Raw genomic sequence first — 17,506 nt, 5'->3', positions numbered from 1 at the left:
TATATGGAAAGATACCGAGGTTCCTTTTTTATTTCTCACACTCATATCAACAGTCACTGTTATAACCCATCCAAATTAGGCAATTGCATGCACAATGGGAAAAAGTACTGGACTGCAGAGAACTTAGGAACAAGTGGCAACAGAATGGGAAGTCAATGCCCAAAAGGGGTGAGATGGATTTATTTCACATACGATGTTGGGAACAAAGCACAAGATTTGGTAAAAGATAAATTGATAAACAAAAAGGCTAATCCAGCACAACCACCTAAACCTTTGCCAATCTCACTTGACAATTTGTATACAAAACTTGTACAGTAATTAGAAAAAGAAATAGATATCTCAAGGATGGGTAAAAACCAGTTTGTGGAATGGGGGGAAAGAATAAGTAGGGAACTTAACCAATTGTTTGGTCTGTGGAGGGGCTTTGATGTCAGAAGAATGGCCATGGAAAGGCAGCAGCTTAGGCCCAATTGAGATCCTTAAGTGGAACCAAACAAGTATAAGTGGAGAAAACCAAACAGAAGGGTGGATTTTAAGTTCAATAGTGAGAGGGGAAAAATGTCTTTGGTGCACTGGGAAAAAGTTCCTTCATGAAGTAGGAAAAACTCCCTGTAAAAGATATAAGGTTAGTAATGGAACTTCTGTATGTTGGATCCCAGAAGAACCAACCATGTACTGGACCCAGAGAAAAACAAAAAAAGGAAATTGTAAGTATGATAATAAAATCAGATTTTTTCAATGTAATGATACAGGCAAGAATCCTTACTCTGGCATCCCAGAACTTTCCAAATTTTGGGAGAATATAGATCAACAAAAATTTGACTATTGGAAAGCTCCAGATGGCTTATTTTGGATATGTGGAAAAAGAGCATACCCAAAACTCCCCTCTCAGTGGAAAGGGAGCTGCACTCTGGGAATCATACAGCCAGGATTTTTTCTTTTACCAGGACCTGATGGGGATCAATTAGGGATACCAGTTTATGAGGACCTAAAGAAAAACAAAAGAGATTTGATTGAAGGATTCCAAAAATGGGGAGATGAGGAATGGCCCCCTGAATGCATATTGGAAACGTATGGGCCAGCCACTTGGGCGCAAGATGGGAATTGGGGATATCGGACCTCAATTTAAATGCTAAATTGTATTATAAGACTCCAAGCCGCTGTAGAGATAATAACGGACAAAACTGGTCGGGCAATGGAATAAATATCAAGGCAACAAACCCAAAGAAGAGCAGTCATGTATCAAAATAGGTTGGCTTTGGACTATCTATTAGCTGAAGAAGGGTGTGTTTGTGGAAAATTAAATGCATCAGATTGTTGTTTAAAAATAGATTACAATGGGGATGCTGTCCTAGATATAGTCAATGATATCAGAAAAATCACCCATGTGCCAGTTCAAAAGTGGGAATCAGTGCTAAATACTAGCTGATGGGATAATGTATTGGGAATAGGATGGTGGAAAAAGTTAGGCTTCTTCCTTTTATGCGCTACAGCTGGTCTGATATTTCTTCCTTGTTTAATCCCCTGTTTCATTCGGCTCATCACCAGTGAGGTGAGGTGCAGGTTGGTAGGGAGGAAAAAGGGTGCTCATCATATTGCTGGAGTCAGGTAGTCAGCTGAAGCACTGCTTGTTCTTCTTTCATTGACATTAATGCTAATGAGCGGGCTAAAAATGATGACACGCTCCGTACAAACTTCTGTCACATGGATTGTGTACACTGGACCTCATCTGGATCTACAGGGGACTGCTCGGTATTCGAATCCCTATAGATTACCTCCAGCATACCTAATTTTCTCAGGTACTGGATACCTTTCTCCATGGCATTCCACCTGCTTGGGTGCACTACTAGATCATCCTTGAGATAATACCTTTCCCTCACACTTGACAGGAGTGTTGGGGGTTAGGTTTCTTTCCTTTTGTTCGTTTTTACTTATAGAATTTTTTCCCATAAGTTGCTAGGAAACACTAACGACTAGGTACTTAAGAAAAACAAAAGAAGTGGCCAAGCTCAGGGGAGGAGGGCATCTGGTTGCACTTCTCTTATCTGGGAGTTGCTATCCTAGGGGTTAGAGCTGCTGAGAGAATTGGGCTGATAAAAGATGGGGCTGGGGCAGCTGCTGGCTCTCTTTCTCTCTTGGCTTCAGAGGAGAAAAGTCAGAGCTGCTGCTTGGGGAAGGGAATTTGCTGCTGCCACCGGAGCCCAGCCCAGAGCTGCTTTTTCTGCCATGGGGTGAGCCTTTGCTCATAAGAGCAGCCACTGAATTGGGACCTTATTAACACCTACCCCACAAAAAGAAAGGGACCCTGCTTGGGTGCCTGGGATCCTGAGATCACCTCTCCCTGCCCTGCTGGGAGCTGGGCCACTGCTGCCCCACCCCCGCCGTTTCTTCGGGACTGCTCTGAGTTTTTGCTGTACTGTAACCCCGCATCTCCTGCCCGCCGAGACATCCTGCTGTTCTAGCTTGCTGCTTCTGAGAGTCCTGCTGGGGCACTGGGATCAGCTACCCCAGGGGGTTTGTGAAGAAAGCCTATCTTCCATCCCTTCCCATCTTGGTTGAGCCGCCATTGCCCCATGCTCCCAGAGCTCATGCCACAGCACCCCCTGCAGCTGTGAGGGAATCATCACACCTGTCCTGCCCACCAGGAGCCACCAGCGCCCTTGCTGGCTGTGACCATCACTACACCAAAGGGTGAAGTGCCTGCAGCCAAGAAAGCTGTTATTGGGTTTGTGGTTCTTTTTGTTCTTAATGCTGTAGTTGTTCTTGTTTGTCATGGTTTGATGCTGGCGCAATGCCAGTGCCCCCATGAAAATACATTCTCCCTGGTGTCTACTGTGAGATGTGACCAGGAATAGAGCAAAGCAGGCTCCAACTTAGGAATAGAAGGAAAAAAAACTTTATTAACTTACAATATATAAAAGAAACACACAGAACTCAGGATGAAAACCCTCCAAACATTCCTCCTCCCCCCACCAAATTCCCAATACATCACAGTAAGACAAAACCTTGGATTCTCAATTCAGTTACCATCCCTCAGATCACTAGCTCTCAGTCCATCACCACCCTTCAGATAATCAAATCTCAGTTCAACAAGAAGAGAAGAGTCCCTCTTGTCTTATAGGCTTCCCCTGGAAACACAGTTGAGACCTCTTGTGTTTCCATGTCACATGTGGCACTGCCCGGAGAACATTTGCCATCGTGATGTCTTCCTTCCATGTCCAGTGCTCTCACCACTCCACATGGACCAGAGCTGCTTCTAGGGTTTTCCTTTTAAGGGTGCTTTTCCCAGTTCCAAAAAGAGCACAGTCTCTCACTTTCAGGACACCTGTTCCCCCCCAAATTTCACCCCCTGGGGCTGAGGGGTCTCAAGAACAGAGATCTTCTTCTTCTTCATTGAAGATCAAGGGCACCACCACCCTCCTCACCCGTCGTCTCTATTCACGCACTCCTTCACATAACAACACTGAACTCTCTTGGCTCCGAGCCATTGCCGCCTCCTAAATGCAGTCTCTGTGTCACAGGAAAAATGGTTCTGTCCATGGCTATACAAGAAAAGTCCAGCCAAAGGCCACTCCATCATCTCCTGTCACCTGGAATTCTTCTCAACTTCTCTCGGACATCTTTCACTTGCACAAACTTGCATCACACTGGCCCATTTCCTGCTATTCATTCCTATCTCTCTTCTCATTCAGCTCCAGGAGGATCAACATTTGTAAGGTCTCCATCATGCAAGAAAAGGGTTAAAATATCAGGCTCTGCCTTTCCAGAACTCCCATGCGGCCCTACCGGGCACCGTCTCGCTGCCCCTCCCTTCTCCTTCCTGGCCGGCTGTGCTGCCTGCACATGATATCGAATTTCAAGGTGGCACAAGCACAGGCACAGGCTCGCTCTATCTCTCTCTCTGGTGGGGGGCTGCCCGATGAGTCTCCAATGTTCCTCCACCCTTCTATCCTGCAAGGGCCTTCACCTCCCCTCTCTGTCCAAGGCCTGGCCTACCTCACCCAGCCGCATGGCTTCCCCTGCCCCGCCCAGCCTGCAGCCAGGCAGGGGAGGTCTGACCTCTTTCACCGACGGAACCCAAGAGAGCTTCCCCCTGGGAGTTCTCTGCTTTTAACCCCTTGTGTTCTCAGAGGCGTATCCATGTCCTCAGTGGCCACACCAGGTGCCAATATTCAAATCTGAGCACCTATTGGTTTGACCACAGCATCCCAAAAAACTCACTTCCTCTCAAACCAGGACTCTTTATTATACATACTAGTAAAGAACTGTTATTCCTATCCACATATCTTTGCCTGAGAGGCCCTTAATTTCAAAATTATAATAATTCGGGGGGGAAGATGATTACATTTTCCAGTCCTAAGGAGGCTCCTGCCTTCCTTAGTAGACACCTGTCTTTCAAACCAAGACAAGGAATCACCTCCAAAGGCTGAGAGTTTTTGTCTACTTCCCAATGCCCTTGTCAGTGCCTACATTCCAGAATAGAGATCCCAGTTGTTAGGCTTTACCACCATCTAATTTCATATTGTTGGCTTTGATATCCCAGAATTGAAGCAGCCAGGTGTAGTAGGCATAGGGACAGGCGTTCGGAAGATTTCGGGCTGTGACGGAAAATTACAGGAATCCTTCTGCCCCTCTCCCCATAGATAAGGATCACCCTTGGAATGTAGCCAGACGTGTAGCCCCCCTAACCTATGCATGCCAGTAACTTTCCACTCCATACTAACCCTAGAAAGTATAGCCAGACCCCCGTCTGACGTAGAGAAGCCCCTTAGTCCATAAATACCCTCGAGACCCCTCAATAAAGGCCTTTAACCGTCCACCACATTGGTGTCAGCGTCCGTTATTGGCCACGAAGGATCCCAAGGAGAAGATCGCAGTGCTGGACTCCAATACCAGGTCATCGCGGCCTTCACAAGAAGGCAACATAGTGGTGCCGAAACCCGGGAGCGACGAGTCCGGGCGACGGGGATACTCCTGGCCAGGGGACAGCGTCCACAGCGCGGGAACGACTGTGGCGAAACAGGGGGACGCCCCAAAGAATCGCGATTCGTATGGAAGCAATAGCGAAGGTCGTAAGTTTGATACATATGCAATGGGGAATCAAATGTGAGCTCAAGAATTTTAATCTCGCATTGACGAGACTCTTGGAGCTTGGGGTCATTGCTCGACCCATAGATATATTACACTCTGAGGTGTGGCAGAAATGTACTGTCGCGTTAGCAGAGGACACAAAAGCCACAGGCAGCAGCAAAAGCCTGAAAGCGTGGGGGAAGGCAGAAGCCGCCCTACGCAAAGCATTAGAAGAACAGGAGGCGTGGAACACTGCGCGCTCCTGTCTGTTAATCACGCCGCAGCGGGGGGAGGGGGCGATAACGCGAACCCCCCCCGGTGGCGACCCGATTAAAAACGGGGAAACGCGGGGGCCGGGCGCATCCCATCCCTCCCCGAGCCCAGAGCCCCCGGAGCCCCCGGGGGACCCGCGGACCCCTTCGGGGGACCCGCCGGGGCCCAGACCACCTCCGGAGCCCCCCGGGGTGCCCGTGGACCCCTCGCCCATCCCTTCCCCGCCGATAGCCGACTTAGCGCAAGAAGCGGAGGGACTCGCACGGTCCTTTTGGGAGGGGTTGGCGGCAGAAGCCCGAAATATTGAGAGGGCTGGCGCGCGGGCGAGCGGCGGAGGGGATCCGCCGCCCTACCCGTTTGAATATGGCGCGGGTGGCCGGGAGGAGGGGCGGAGCCCGCCGGCCCGCGGCGGGAAGAACCCGGAGGCACGGCCAGCCGCGAACACGCATGCGCGGGAAACCAGCGCTGAGCCCATGCCCAGCCGGGAGCTGTGGATCCCAGCAGACGCGCATGCGTGGGGGTGCGGCAGAGGGCGGGCACTCGCTCGGGAGCCGCGCCCACTGATGCCACCATATATGGGAGAGATCCCTCCCTGCGGGAGGCGGGACGAGCCCAGGGGGCGGCACCGGCACCGCCCCCGAGGGGAGGAGCGGGGCCGAAGCCGAACAAAACGGCAGCAGAGACCGGAAGTTCACTGGCAGTCGACTTCCGACTCTGAAGAGAGCCACAGGTCCTCGGATTGCTCTACAGAGCCCACCGAGTCCAGCAGCGACTCGGAAGCAGAGAAAACTGAATCAATGCGGTTTCGGACGAAACCGAATGAAACCTTTAACACAGTCGGGAACCAGCCCCAATACGAACTCACCGACTGGGGTAAAATCAAAATCGAATGCGCGGGATGGGCACCCGCAGCATCGGTGCATGCCTTCCCGGTGAGAATTACAGGACCCCAGGGGAACCAGCAAAGAACGTATACTCCCGTTAATTCCAAAGACGTTCAAACAATAGTAAAAGCTATTTCGGAAAAGGGAATTAACTCAGGAGTAGTTTCCACTCTCGTGGACGGTCTTTTTAGCAATGATGATTTACTCCCTTTTGATATAGTGCAAATAAGCCGTATGCTTTTTGATGGGGCGGGTTTGATAATATTTAAACAGGAATGGACAGACCGATGTACGGCCATGCTCACTCAGGCAGCGGGGGAAGGGCAGCCACTCCACGGGTCGAGTTTATCTAGGTTGTTGGGGAAGCATGACGAAGTAGCCACACCCCAGCAACAAGCTGCGCAGCTTCGGACAGAGGAAGTCAGGGCGACTTCCCGGGCGGCCAGAGAAGCTATACGCGCCGCATCCAGGGTTGTGGACAGACCGACACCATGGTCGACCATCAAACAGGGGGAGGGTGAAGGCTTTACACAATTTGTTGACCGCCTTCAGGCTGCGGTGGACTCTTCTAACTTACCCGCTGTTGCTAAAGGTCCGGTGATAACCGACTGCCTTCGGCAGCAATGTAACACCGTAACCAAAGATATATTGCGTTCCCTGCCAGCCGGGGCCAGCCTGGCTGACATGATTAAGCATGTTGTGAGGGAAGAACAGCTGACCCCACTCCAAGCAGCCGTCCACACCCTAACCAGTGCGATGGCCTGCTTTAAATGTGGCCAGTCAGGTCATGTCGCGGCCAGCTGCCCCCAGCCAGCACAGCTTCCTCAGGCGACACCCTCGCCCCAGCAGCGCCCCAAAGGGACCTGCTGGAACTGTGGGAAGAGAGGTCACCTCGCTAGGGACTGTAGATCCCGGCCCCGGGGAAACGGGAGAGGGGGGGGGCGTGCGGGCCACATTCGGCCCCCTCCCGCTATGGATGCGAGGCGGCCCATCTATGTCAACCCACAGTGGAGCAGGGGACCTTCATACCCTATGCTCCCACAGGAGACAGTCAGTATCACACCCCCGCCAGCGATACAATGGCAGAGCTATGCAGTACCACCAACCGTGCCCTCACACCACCCATCATCACAAGCCAAGCAAGCATTACAGGACCAGCAGGGAACGCCCCAAACCGGGACCCCTGTGTGGCCCTGGCCATGAAAATAGGGAAGGAACCCCCGAGGGTGTGGGGGACATGCCGCCTCTATGGCAGTCGGGACCCCCACATCATAGGACTTCAGTTTTGGGTAGACACGGGATCAGACTGCACGATTCTCCCCCAATCGCATTGGCCCAGACATTGGCAGTTTAAGGAAGTCCCTCCAGTGAACGGGGTGGGGGGACAAACCCGGGCGTGGAAAAGCACCCAGTTGGTGGCTATAACACTTCACACAAACAAGGGACCAGAACAGACAGTAGCAATTTACCCCTACATTTTGCAAAACTCTCCGCCACTAATAGGGAGGGACGTCCTTGCTATGCTAGGAGTCAAGATTACAAATTTATCATAGGGGCCACTGCTGTACATCCTCAGCTGCCAATCAAATTGACTTGGAAATCGTCAGATCCTATTTGGAGGGAGCAGTGGCCTTTGTCAGAGCCTCGAGTGGCAGCTTTGCTGGAACTGGTCAACCGCGAACTGCAAAAGGGTCACATAGAACCCTCCACCAGTCCGTGGAACACCCCTGTGTTTGTAATCCCCAAAAGGTCCGGAGAGGGTTATCGTCTCGTCCACAACCTGAGAGAAGTGAACAAGACGATTCGACCCATGGGCCCGGTCCAGACACTGCTACCCATGAATTCAGCTATCCCTGAAGGACAGCCGTGCGCAGTGCTGGACATCAAAGACTGTTTCTTCTCGATACCCCTGCATCCGGACGACAGAGAACGCTTTGCCTTTTCCGTGGCATTTCCGAACGGTAATCGGCCTAACCTCCGTTTCCAGTGGAGGGTGCTTCCACAGGGCCTAGTGGACAGTCCTGTTATCTGCCAGATCACCGTGGACAGAGCACTGATGCCGGTCCGACATTCCTACCCTGCCGCAACCATCATCCAATACATGGACGACATCCTAGTCGCTGCACCATCGACGAGCCAGGTGGACCACCTGGTGTCTACAATCACAGAAACCCTCCGGGCCAACGGCTTTGAGATCGCAAGCGCAAAGGTCAAGAGAGGACCCTGCGTGACCTTCCTAGGAGTGGGAATCACGAGTTCCTACGTGACTCCTCCCAAGGTAAAGATCAACCGGGATATCAAGCCATCAGGACCTGGGTGGGACCCACAAGAGCCCGACAGATTCCTGCAGTTCACCTGGGCACCCGCAGGTTGCAAAACACCCGTCTTCCTTCAGGGAAGTTTCTATCGAAACCACCATAAAGTCCCCAAATTCCGGAAATGCACTCACTATAACATGACAGTCTTGCAGCCAAATCACCCTAGCTGGGCCGTAGGCAAAACGTGGACAGTAGTCCTTCAAGGGTCAGGAAAATGGGTGAATGTGCGAATTATCAGACTCCAACCGTCAGCATCTAGAGCAGTTGGGCCCAACAAAGTAATCAAAAGCACACAGAAAGGGAGAAACATGACCTACCCCAAACCCTTGCCCACAAGGGTCAGCGAGGTCCCGACTGGCGATGAGGAAGCCTTCCAGATAGGCCGCTCAGCCAGGTCGGACCCGGACCCAATCCTTCGCATGTTAGAAGCTACCTTTCTATCCCTGAATGAATCTAACCCTAACCTAACCGACTCCTGCTGGCTTTGCTATGATGTTAAACCCCCCTTTTACGAAGGAATCGCTTTAGATACCCCCTTCAGCTATTCCACAGCCGATGCCCCTCGCCAGTGCAGATGGGACACACCCCGCAAGGGAATTACCCTGAGTCAAGTCACAGGTCAGGGCAGATGCTTTGGCAATGCAACCCTAGCTAAGCGGAAAGGCGACGTCTGCACCGAAGTAGTTGAGCCTGACAGGAAGAATAATAAGTGGGTAGTCCCATCCGCATCTGGGATGTGGGTTTGCCAGAGATCTGGAGTGAGTCCCTGCGTGTCTCTTGCCAAATTCGATAACTCTAACGACTTTTGTGTTCAAGTTCTGATCATCCCTAGAGTCCTGTACCACTCAGACGAAGAGGTGCACCACCTTTTCGAGGAAAACAGCCGGCTCCACAAGAGAGAAATACTAACAGGTATAACTATCGCAATGCTGCTCGGCCTAGGAACAGCAACAGGTGTCTCAGCCCTAGCAACTCAACACCAAGGACTGTCTCAGCTGCAGATGACCATCGATGAGGACCTGCAGAGGATCGAAAAATCCATTTCCTTTCTAGAAAAGTCAGTCTCCTCGCTCTCAGAAGTGGTCCTGCAGAACAGGCGAGGACTGGATCTCCTGTTCATGCAGCAAGGGGGCCTGTGTGCCGCCTTGAAAGAAGAACGTTGTTTCTACGCTGACCACACAGGAGTCGTTAGAGACTCCATGGCAGAACTCCGAAACAGACTGGCTCAGAGACAGAAAGACAGGGAAGCCCAACAGGGCTGGTTTGAATCCTGGTTCAATCAATCACCATGGTTAACCACCCTAATTTCTACCCTAATAGGTCCAGTGGCAATGCTGCTTTTAGCTATTACCTTCGGGCCATGCCTGCTGAACAAGCTAGTCTCATTCGTTCAGGCCCGACTAGAATGGACTAACATCCTGTTCGTGGGACAGCAACAGTTACTGTGAATTCAACAGAGAACACTGCCAGTCACGAGAGACTTGCCTGGCAGAAACTTACTCAGGTTTCCCAAGACCCTTTTCCCTAGTCAGATCTCAACCTCCTACCTCATTTCAGTACCTATGTATAAGACTACCTCGTTCATTTGTGAAAGAGGGGGGGGAAGTGTAGTAGGCATAGGGACAGGCGTTCGGAAGATTTCGGGCTGTGACGGAAAATTACAGGAATCCTTCTGCCCCTCTCCCCATAGATAAGGATCACCCTTGGAATGTAGCCAGACGTGTAGCCCCCCTAACCTATGCATGCCAGTAACTTTCCACTCCATACTAACCCTAGAAAGTATAGCCAGACCCCCGTCTGACGTAGAGAAGCCCCTTAGTCCATAAATACCCTCGAGACCCCTCAATAAAGGCCTTTAACCGTCCACCACATTGGTGTCAGCGTCCGTTATTGGCCACGAAGGATCCCAAGGAGAAGATCGCAGTGCTGGACTCCGATACCAGGTCATTGCGGCCTTCACAAGAAGGCAACAGCCAGGTCACCAGGGGCTCATTCAACTGGCAGCTGAAATCTTTTTGAATATCTTGCAGCTCACCTGGGGATAGGGATTGGGTGATTATCTCTGTCCCTGCCTCTTCCTCCTCTTCTGAGGGCCCTGCTTCCTCTTCATCCCTCCCTAAGTGAACTGATTTGATCTTGGATTTGGATTTCTTGTTCTGTGTAGGGGTGACTGCTACTGGCACAGGTTGTTCCTCTGGTTCAGCTGCAGTTTGAGTGGACATGGTGCCTGTTGGTCTGTACTCCCTCCTCCTCTCCCTGAGGATGCTGTCTAGTAACAAGCAGTGTGTGAGAACTAGTAGCCAGGTCCCAGTATGTTGCATAATTTAGTGCCTATCTGGAGTTGCCACTGCAATTTTTTTTCACATATTTTATCACTTTAACAGTGCCCTGTCATTGTTCAGGAGTGAAATTCCAAAGCATTGGAGGAAAGAAGTCCTCCAAATACTAGCCCATGTCCTCCCACATTTCATGCCACTCATGGCTATCTACCTTTGGGGCAGATCTCTGACTGACCATCCTAGAAATCTCTGTTCTGACACTATAACATGGTGTGGATCTTACTGAGGAGACCTGGCAGATTTAGCAAGAAGAACATGCTTTCCTTAACATTCAAAGAAAATTCAAAATTCTTAAGAGCTGTTGTACCAGGCCTGAAGGAGAAAAAGGGCATGAAAAGCTGGGGAAAATCATCCTCCCCTGTTCTTCTCAGAGGCTGGGTGCAATTATTAATAGAGTCCCAGAGGTAGCCCCTGGCAATGACATGAGATGGTATAGAATAACATCCAAGTCCTAGCCATATCCCCTCCTGGCTACTGCAAAAAATAACCCCATCCTGGTCAGAACCAGGACACATGTTAATGTCTAGATTCTTATTAGATGTTCACATTCGCTTTATAATTTACATTTCAGGCATGATCCTCAATGAAACTGATGTTCAGGCTTTGTTCTTTCAGCACTGCATACAGTACATGTATAGTATACATGTACGATATACATTTACTACATGTAACAAACTCCCAGTAAAGTAGTGACTTAAAACTTGATGATGATGACCTAAAATGCAAGTAAGACCTCATGGTCTGTAACTGTATCAGGGCATTATTGCACTAGGCAGCACATGCAGAACCAGAGAAGCCCTGAGGGGGTTCCAGAAAGATGAGTAAAAAGGAAAGATTTTTACACCAATTTAACACAGACAATCTAGAAAAGGATCAGACTATAAAGAGAAGGATTTATTTTATTTAGCTTAGACATGCAAGTGTCTACTGATTCCAGACTCCATCTATAGCTAATAGAACCGCATTTCAAGAGAGTTCTCTAAGAAAGACCCTGAGTCACTGTCTCAGATATGACATGACTTTGGGATATGCAAAGTTATGTCCTTTTAAATCCAACCAATACCACCCATAAACTCTCTGGCAGAGCTGAGACTTCTGTTCATGTATCTCATTCCCTAGTCCACTGCTTTAGCAAAGAGAGAGAAACTAAAATATCGATTTTTCTTAGCAATGCTATCTTCTTAGTAACAGAAAAATATTTTATTAAACAACATACTGAGATTTAAGGCTTGCCCTGGAAATGAAAAGTAGGTTTCCCTTACATGATAATTCAAAGTAAAATAAACAAGTCACTGGTGTTTAAAAGAATCATAGAATCATTAAGGTTGAAAAAAACCTGTAAGATCATCAACTCAAAGCTTTGACCTAATACCATCATGCCCACTAAATCATACCACGAACATCATGTCCACTTGTTTTTTGAATACCTCCAGGGATGGTGACTCTACCATCTCCCTGGGCAGCCTGTTCCAATGCTTAACCACTCTTTGAGTGAATAAATTTTTCCTAATATCCAACCTGAACCTTCCCTGATGCAACTTGAGGCCATTTCCTCCTTGTCTTATCTCTGGTTACCTGGGGGAAGAGGTCGACCTACACCTCACTACAACCTCCTTCAGGTAGTTGTAGATGGAAATAAGGTCACCCCGAGCCTCCTTTGCTCCAGACTGAACAACCCTAGTACCCTCAGCCACTTCTCATAGAACATACTCTCTAGACCCTTCACCAGCTCTGTTGCCCTTCTCTGGACACACTCCAACACCTCAATGTCTTTCCTGGAGTGAGTGGCTTGTACTAGCAATAGTGTGGCCCAGAACTGAACACAGTACTCAAGGTGTGGCCTCACCACTGCCAAGTATAGAGGGACAATCACTCCCCCGGTCCTGCTGGCCACACTATTACTAATACAAGCCAGGATGCCATTGGCCTTCTTGGCCACCTGGACACACTGCTGGTTCATGTTCAGCTGCTGTCAACCAGCACTCCCAGTTCCTTTTCCTCTGGGCAGCTTTCCAGCCACTCTTTCCCAGGCCAGAAGCACTACAGGGGGTTGTTGTGACCCAAGTGCATAACTTGGCACTTGGCCTTGTTGAACCTCATGCAATTGGCCTAAGCCCATAGATCTAGTCTGTCCAGATCCTCCTCCAGAGTTTCCTACCCTCCAGCAGATCAACACTCACACCCAACTTGGTGTTGTCTACAAATTTACTGAAGGTGCACTTGATCCCCTCACTCAGATCATTGTTAAAGATATTAAACAGGACTTGCCCCAAAACTGAACCCTGGTGATCACCACTTGTGACTGGCCACCAAATGGCTTTAACAGCATTTACCACCACCCTCTGGGCTGGACCATTCAGTCATATATAAACCTTCATAAGATTAAAGCAAAACATAATAATCAGCAATCTGATTTTTTTCTCTAATTTTAAATTGATGTAAAAGACCATCATGTCAGTAACACCTGGGAAAACTCTGCGTTGAATATTTATTCCTTTTTTGCTCATAAACTCTCAATGGACTTGTAGCAAATGGTCTCCCTCTCTTGGGCCTCGGGAATACTTGTCATTTATGCATAGGTAGAAATCTACCTGCTTCAAGCTGCTGACTACCTCAACAGGATCTAGGGAAGAAAAGTCCTCATTTGTTTATCTGTAAGAACTATAAAGTGCTATTAGGAGATTTCAGATGTATTTCCTTGTCAGGTGTGTCCTCTCTGAAGGTCTTCCAATGCAAATCTGGCAATTACCAGAGGGGAAATACCCAACACAAATATTCAACCTACCAACCCAGCACTCACCTGGTGTCCTAGGGTGACGTTATGATGCTTGTATCCCCATTCATGTGTTCTGTTTATGCTGGATATTCTGTTCTGTGCCTTCAAGACTGGCTCTGAAGAGTGAAAGTTTTGTTTGGGTTTTCTTATCAGCTGCTCCCCCATGGCTGGCAGGACACTTAGACGGGGCAGTACGTAGTGCTTTTTTTGCTTTTTGCTTTGCTTTTCGCTTTGCTCTTGCTTCTGCTTTGCTCCTGCTTTGCTCTTGCTCTTGCTTCTGCTCATTAGTTAGTTCAGCTAAGCAGTCCAAATTTTTCCCTGGACTGTTTTTCCTTTCCCTTTTTTGGAACTACTCAAACCTGCTTCAGACTGGGACCTGGGAACACCAAGAGTTTGCACCCTGTGGCCTGCAGCAGCTACCCTCAGCCCTGGAGGGATTGATAACAGAGCAACCACCCCCAAGAGAGACTTTCTGAATTTGTCATCATTTTCAGAGTGGTGAAAGAGTGATGTCATTCGGTATTGTTCATTTTGTGTGCTGGGCCGTGTTTTTCCTGTTAAATGAACAGGTTCTTTCCACTTGTCTCTGAGGAATCTTTCCCAAACCAGTTGGGGGGAGGGGCCGTGTGGGTTTGCTTTCTGGAGGGGCCCCCTTTTGGAAGTTTTCTCCCAAATTTGCCTTACACCAGGACAAAATTTGGTGCCCAATGCATGGGGCTTGAGAGAAAGTTGAAAAAAATCCTGTTTTGAGTGCATTTTGGTTGCCATTACTCTGTGTTGGTATAAAGCAGTTAATAGCCATGTTTTTTGAATTCATAATGTCTCTTGGGGTGAAGGCTTGCATACATTTCTGATCCCTAGGTTTTCTTGAAATCTTAATAAGATCTTAACACCTATATGGTCCCTAGGTTTATTTTCTTATCCAGAAATAGCTCTACTATTGTCCCTAATATGTAGTTCTTACAGCAGAGGGGCAGTGACCAGAATAGCTATCCTGCTGGGCTTGGTGGCAATGATTTGTAAGAAGTTTATAAAGGTGCTGGGGTCTGTTCCAGGTATGAATGGTTCATGGCTATGGTTATGCACCCAGCTTGTTAGAGGAGGAGCAGGGGATGAGGCTTTTCAGCCTTTTCTTTCCTTCTTCTCCTCTGAATCTGTTACATCACTATTGGAGAATGTTCAGTTTCCCCTGAATGTTAAAGAGACCATCTTTCTGATATTTAATCTGGTAAGCTTCCTCTATACAGTCTGCAGCTTCTCTAGAATGAGGGCTGAGATTTCTAGACAGGCTGATGAGACCCCTGGCCCAGGAGTAGACCCAGGCATGGAAAATCTTGAGTGGTGTGGGACATGGGAGGATATGGGCCAAATCCTTAAGGAATTCTCTGACCCTATAGTCTGGGACTTTCCACATGAACAAATTCAGAACCCAGCCGAGGTGGGGAAATGCCTGAAAGAGAACTACCATGATGACCCTAAGGAGAAAAAGATCATTGCAGTGAGCTGGGCCCTGGCATATGCTTATTGCACACTGCTAGATACTCTAGGGCAGCAGACACAGGAAGGGGGGCAGGGAGATAAATCAGCAGCTACCCCAGTCACTCAAGCTACAGCCAACACCCCAGGCTCAAAGCCAGCAGCCAAACCAGATAGTGAGCCTAAGCCAGCAGCTAAACCAGACAATAAGCCTCAACCAATGGCTGTTGCTACTAGCACTAGAAGTGGAAAGTGCACAGACAAGACCGATTGACCAGTGGATGATGATGATGATGATGCAGGAGAAGGACCCTCAACGCTTCCTGACATAAAATCTGGAGTCAAAGCAGCAGGTGCAAGATCAGAAGCCAATACTGAGTCCTTTGCCCTGAAGGACCTTCATGGCCTAAGGAAGGATTACACTCGACGATCTGATGAATCTATAATTAGTTGGTTAGTCCGTCTCTGGGATTCTGCAGGCGAGGCTACAATTCTGTATGGCACTGAAGCGAGGCATTTGGGATCCCTGTCACATGATCCTGTCATCGACCAAGGAATGATGAGGGGGGCTAACCCTCAGAGCCTCTGGGCACGGGTCTTGGAAAGTGTTGCACAAAGATACCTGTGTGCAGATGATCTTTATATGCAGCAAACCCAGTGGAAGACCATAGAACAAGGGATCCAACATCTGAGAGAAATGGCAGTGGCAGGGATTATCTTCTCAGATGACATAACAACTAGGAATAAAGACCTGGTAACATGCACGTCTGTGATGTGGCAAAAACTTGTACAACTTGGGCCACACGAATATGCTTCTGCTTTAGCCATAATGAAGCGGGATGAGAGGGATGAGACCATGCTTGATATGGCAAAGAAGCTCCGAGCATATGCAGATGCTGTACAGGGCCCAAAACATGCCAGAATCGCAGCGGTGGAAACACGTCTGCAGAAATTAGAGGACAAGATAGAGGAGAATCACAAGAAGCTCAGAGAGGAGATTAAAGAAGACCTTCTCCAAATCTCAGCAGTACAGATCAGAGGTTCTGGTACCCAGTGCAGACATTCCCCAGATGGAGAGAGAAGGTACACCTCACGAACAGAGCTGTGGTTCTTCCTGCGTGATTGCGGAGAAAACATGAGGAGATGGGATGGAAAACGTACTGCTACTCTGGAGCAATGGGTGCATGAATTGAAGGAAGACAGGGCTCAGAGAGGAAGTTCCACCAGAAGGAAAGCAACTCCAGTTGCCTGTAGCCGAACTGCCAGGTATGATGATGATGATATGTCTGATCCCCTTGAAGGGATCTCCAAGACATATGTCCAAGGAAAGAAGGATAACCAGGCTTAGAGGGGCTCTGCCTCTAGGTAGGTAGAGGCTAGGGAAAACCATGTTTCCTGGTCTGTGTGGATTCATTGGCCTGGCACATCGGAACCACAAGAATATAAAGCTTTAGTTGATACTGGTGCACAGTGCACATTAATCCCATCAAGATATGTGGGGACAGAGTCTGTTTCTATTGCTGGTGTGACAGGGGGATCACAGGATTTGACTTTGGTGGAAGCTGATGTGAGCCTGACTGGAAATGAGTGGAAGAAACCCTATTGTGACTGCCCCAGAGGCCCCATGTATTTTGGGCATAGATTACCTCTGAAGTGGGTATTTCAAAGACCCAAATGGACTCAGGTGGGCATTTGGGATAGCGGCTGTAGAGACAGAGGGCATCCAGCAATTGAACACCTTGCCTGGACTGTCAAAAAATCCATCTACAGTAGGACTTCTGAAGGGGGAAGACCAACCAGGTACCAATTGCCACTTTGATGGTGCATCGCTGACAGTATAGAACTACTTGAGATGCTGTGATCCCCATCCATAAGATGATCCGAGAGCTGGAGAGCCAAGGGCTGGTCAGCAAGGGCCACTCACTCTTCAACAGCCCCATGTGGCCTGTGTGTAAATCTGAAGGAGAATGGAGATTGACTGTGGACTACAATGCATTGAATGAAGTGAGTCCACCACTGAGCACTGCCGTGCCAGACATGTTAGAGGTCCAGTATGAGCTGGAGTCCAAAGCAGCGAAGTGGTATGCCACTATAGACATCGCCAATGCATTTTTCTCCATTCCTCTGGCAGCAGAATGCAGGCCTCAGTTTGCCTTCACGTGGAGGGGAGTGCAGTATACCTGGAACCAACTGCCCCAGGGGTGGAAACACAGTCCTACCCTCTGCCTTGAACTGATCCAGGCTGCACTAGAAAAGGGTGAGGCTCCAGAACAGCTACAGTATATTGATGACATCATTGTGTGGGGGAACACAGCCACGGAAGTGTTTGAGAAAGGAGAGAAAATTATCCAAATCCTCCTGGGAGCTGGT

The 17,506-nt window shown here is 49.0% G+C and overlaps 1 protein-coding gene across 2 annotated transcripts in view; it reads right to left on the bottom strand.

Moving 5' to 3' along the window:
- Positions 1 to 17,506, bottom strand: part of LOC118701537 (SET-binding protein-like) — a 217,798-nt gene that overhangs the window by 60,094 nt on the left and 140,198 nt on the right. The window contains exon 3 of one of the 2 annotated variants that reach the window (XM_054517774.1): positions 2,874 to 3,719. The exons of the other annotated variant lie outside the window; for it this stretch is intronic. Within the exon in view, the coding sequence (XP_054373749.1) occupies positions 3,663 to 3,719 (57 nt within the window). The 3' untranslated portion in view covers positions 2,874 to 3,662. Of the gene's footprint in view, positions 1 to 2,873; positions 3,720 to 17,506 lie in introns of those variants that run through there. 2 annotated transcript variants of the gene reach the window in all.

This window comes from Molothrus ater, chromosome W, assembly GCF_012460135.2.
Source record: "Molothrus ater isolate BHLD 08-10-18 breed brown headed cowbird chromosome W, BPBGC_Mater_1.1, whole genome shotgun sequence".
NCBI classification, from domain to species: Eukaryota; Metazoa; Chordata; class Aves; order Passeriformes; family Icteridae; genus Molothrus; species Molothrus ater.
This window is presented reverse-complemented; position numbering and strand designations above follow the sequence as displayed.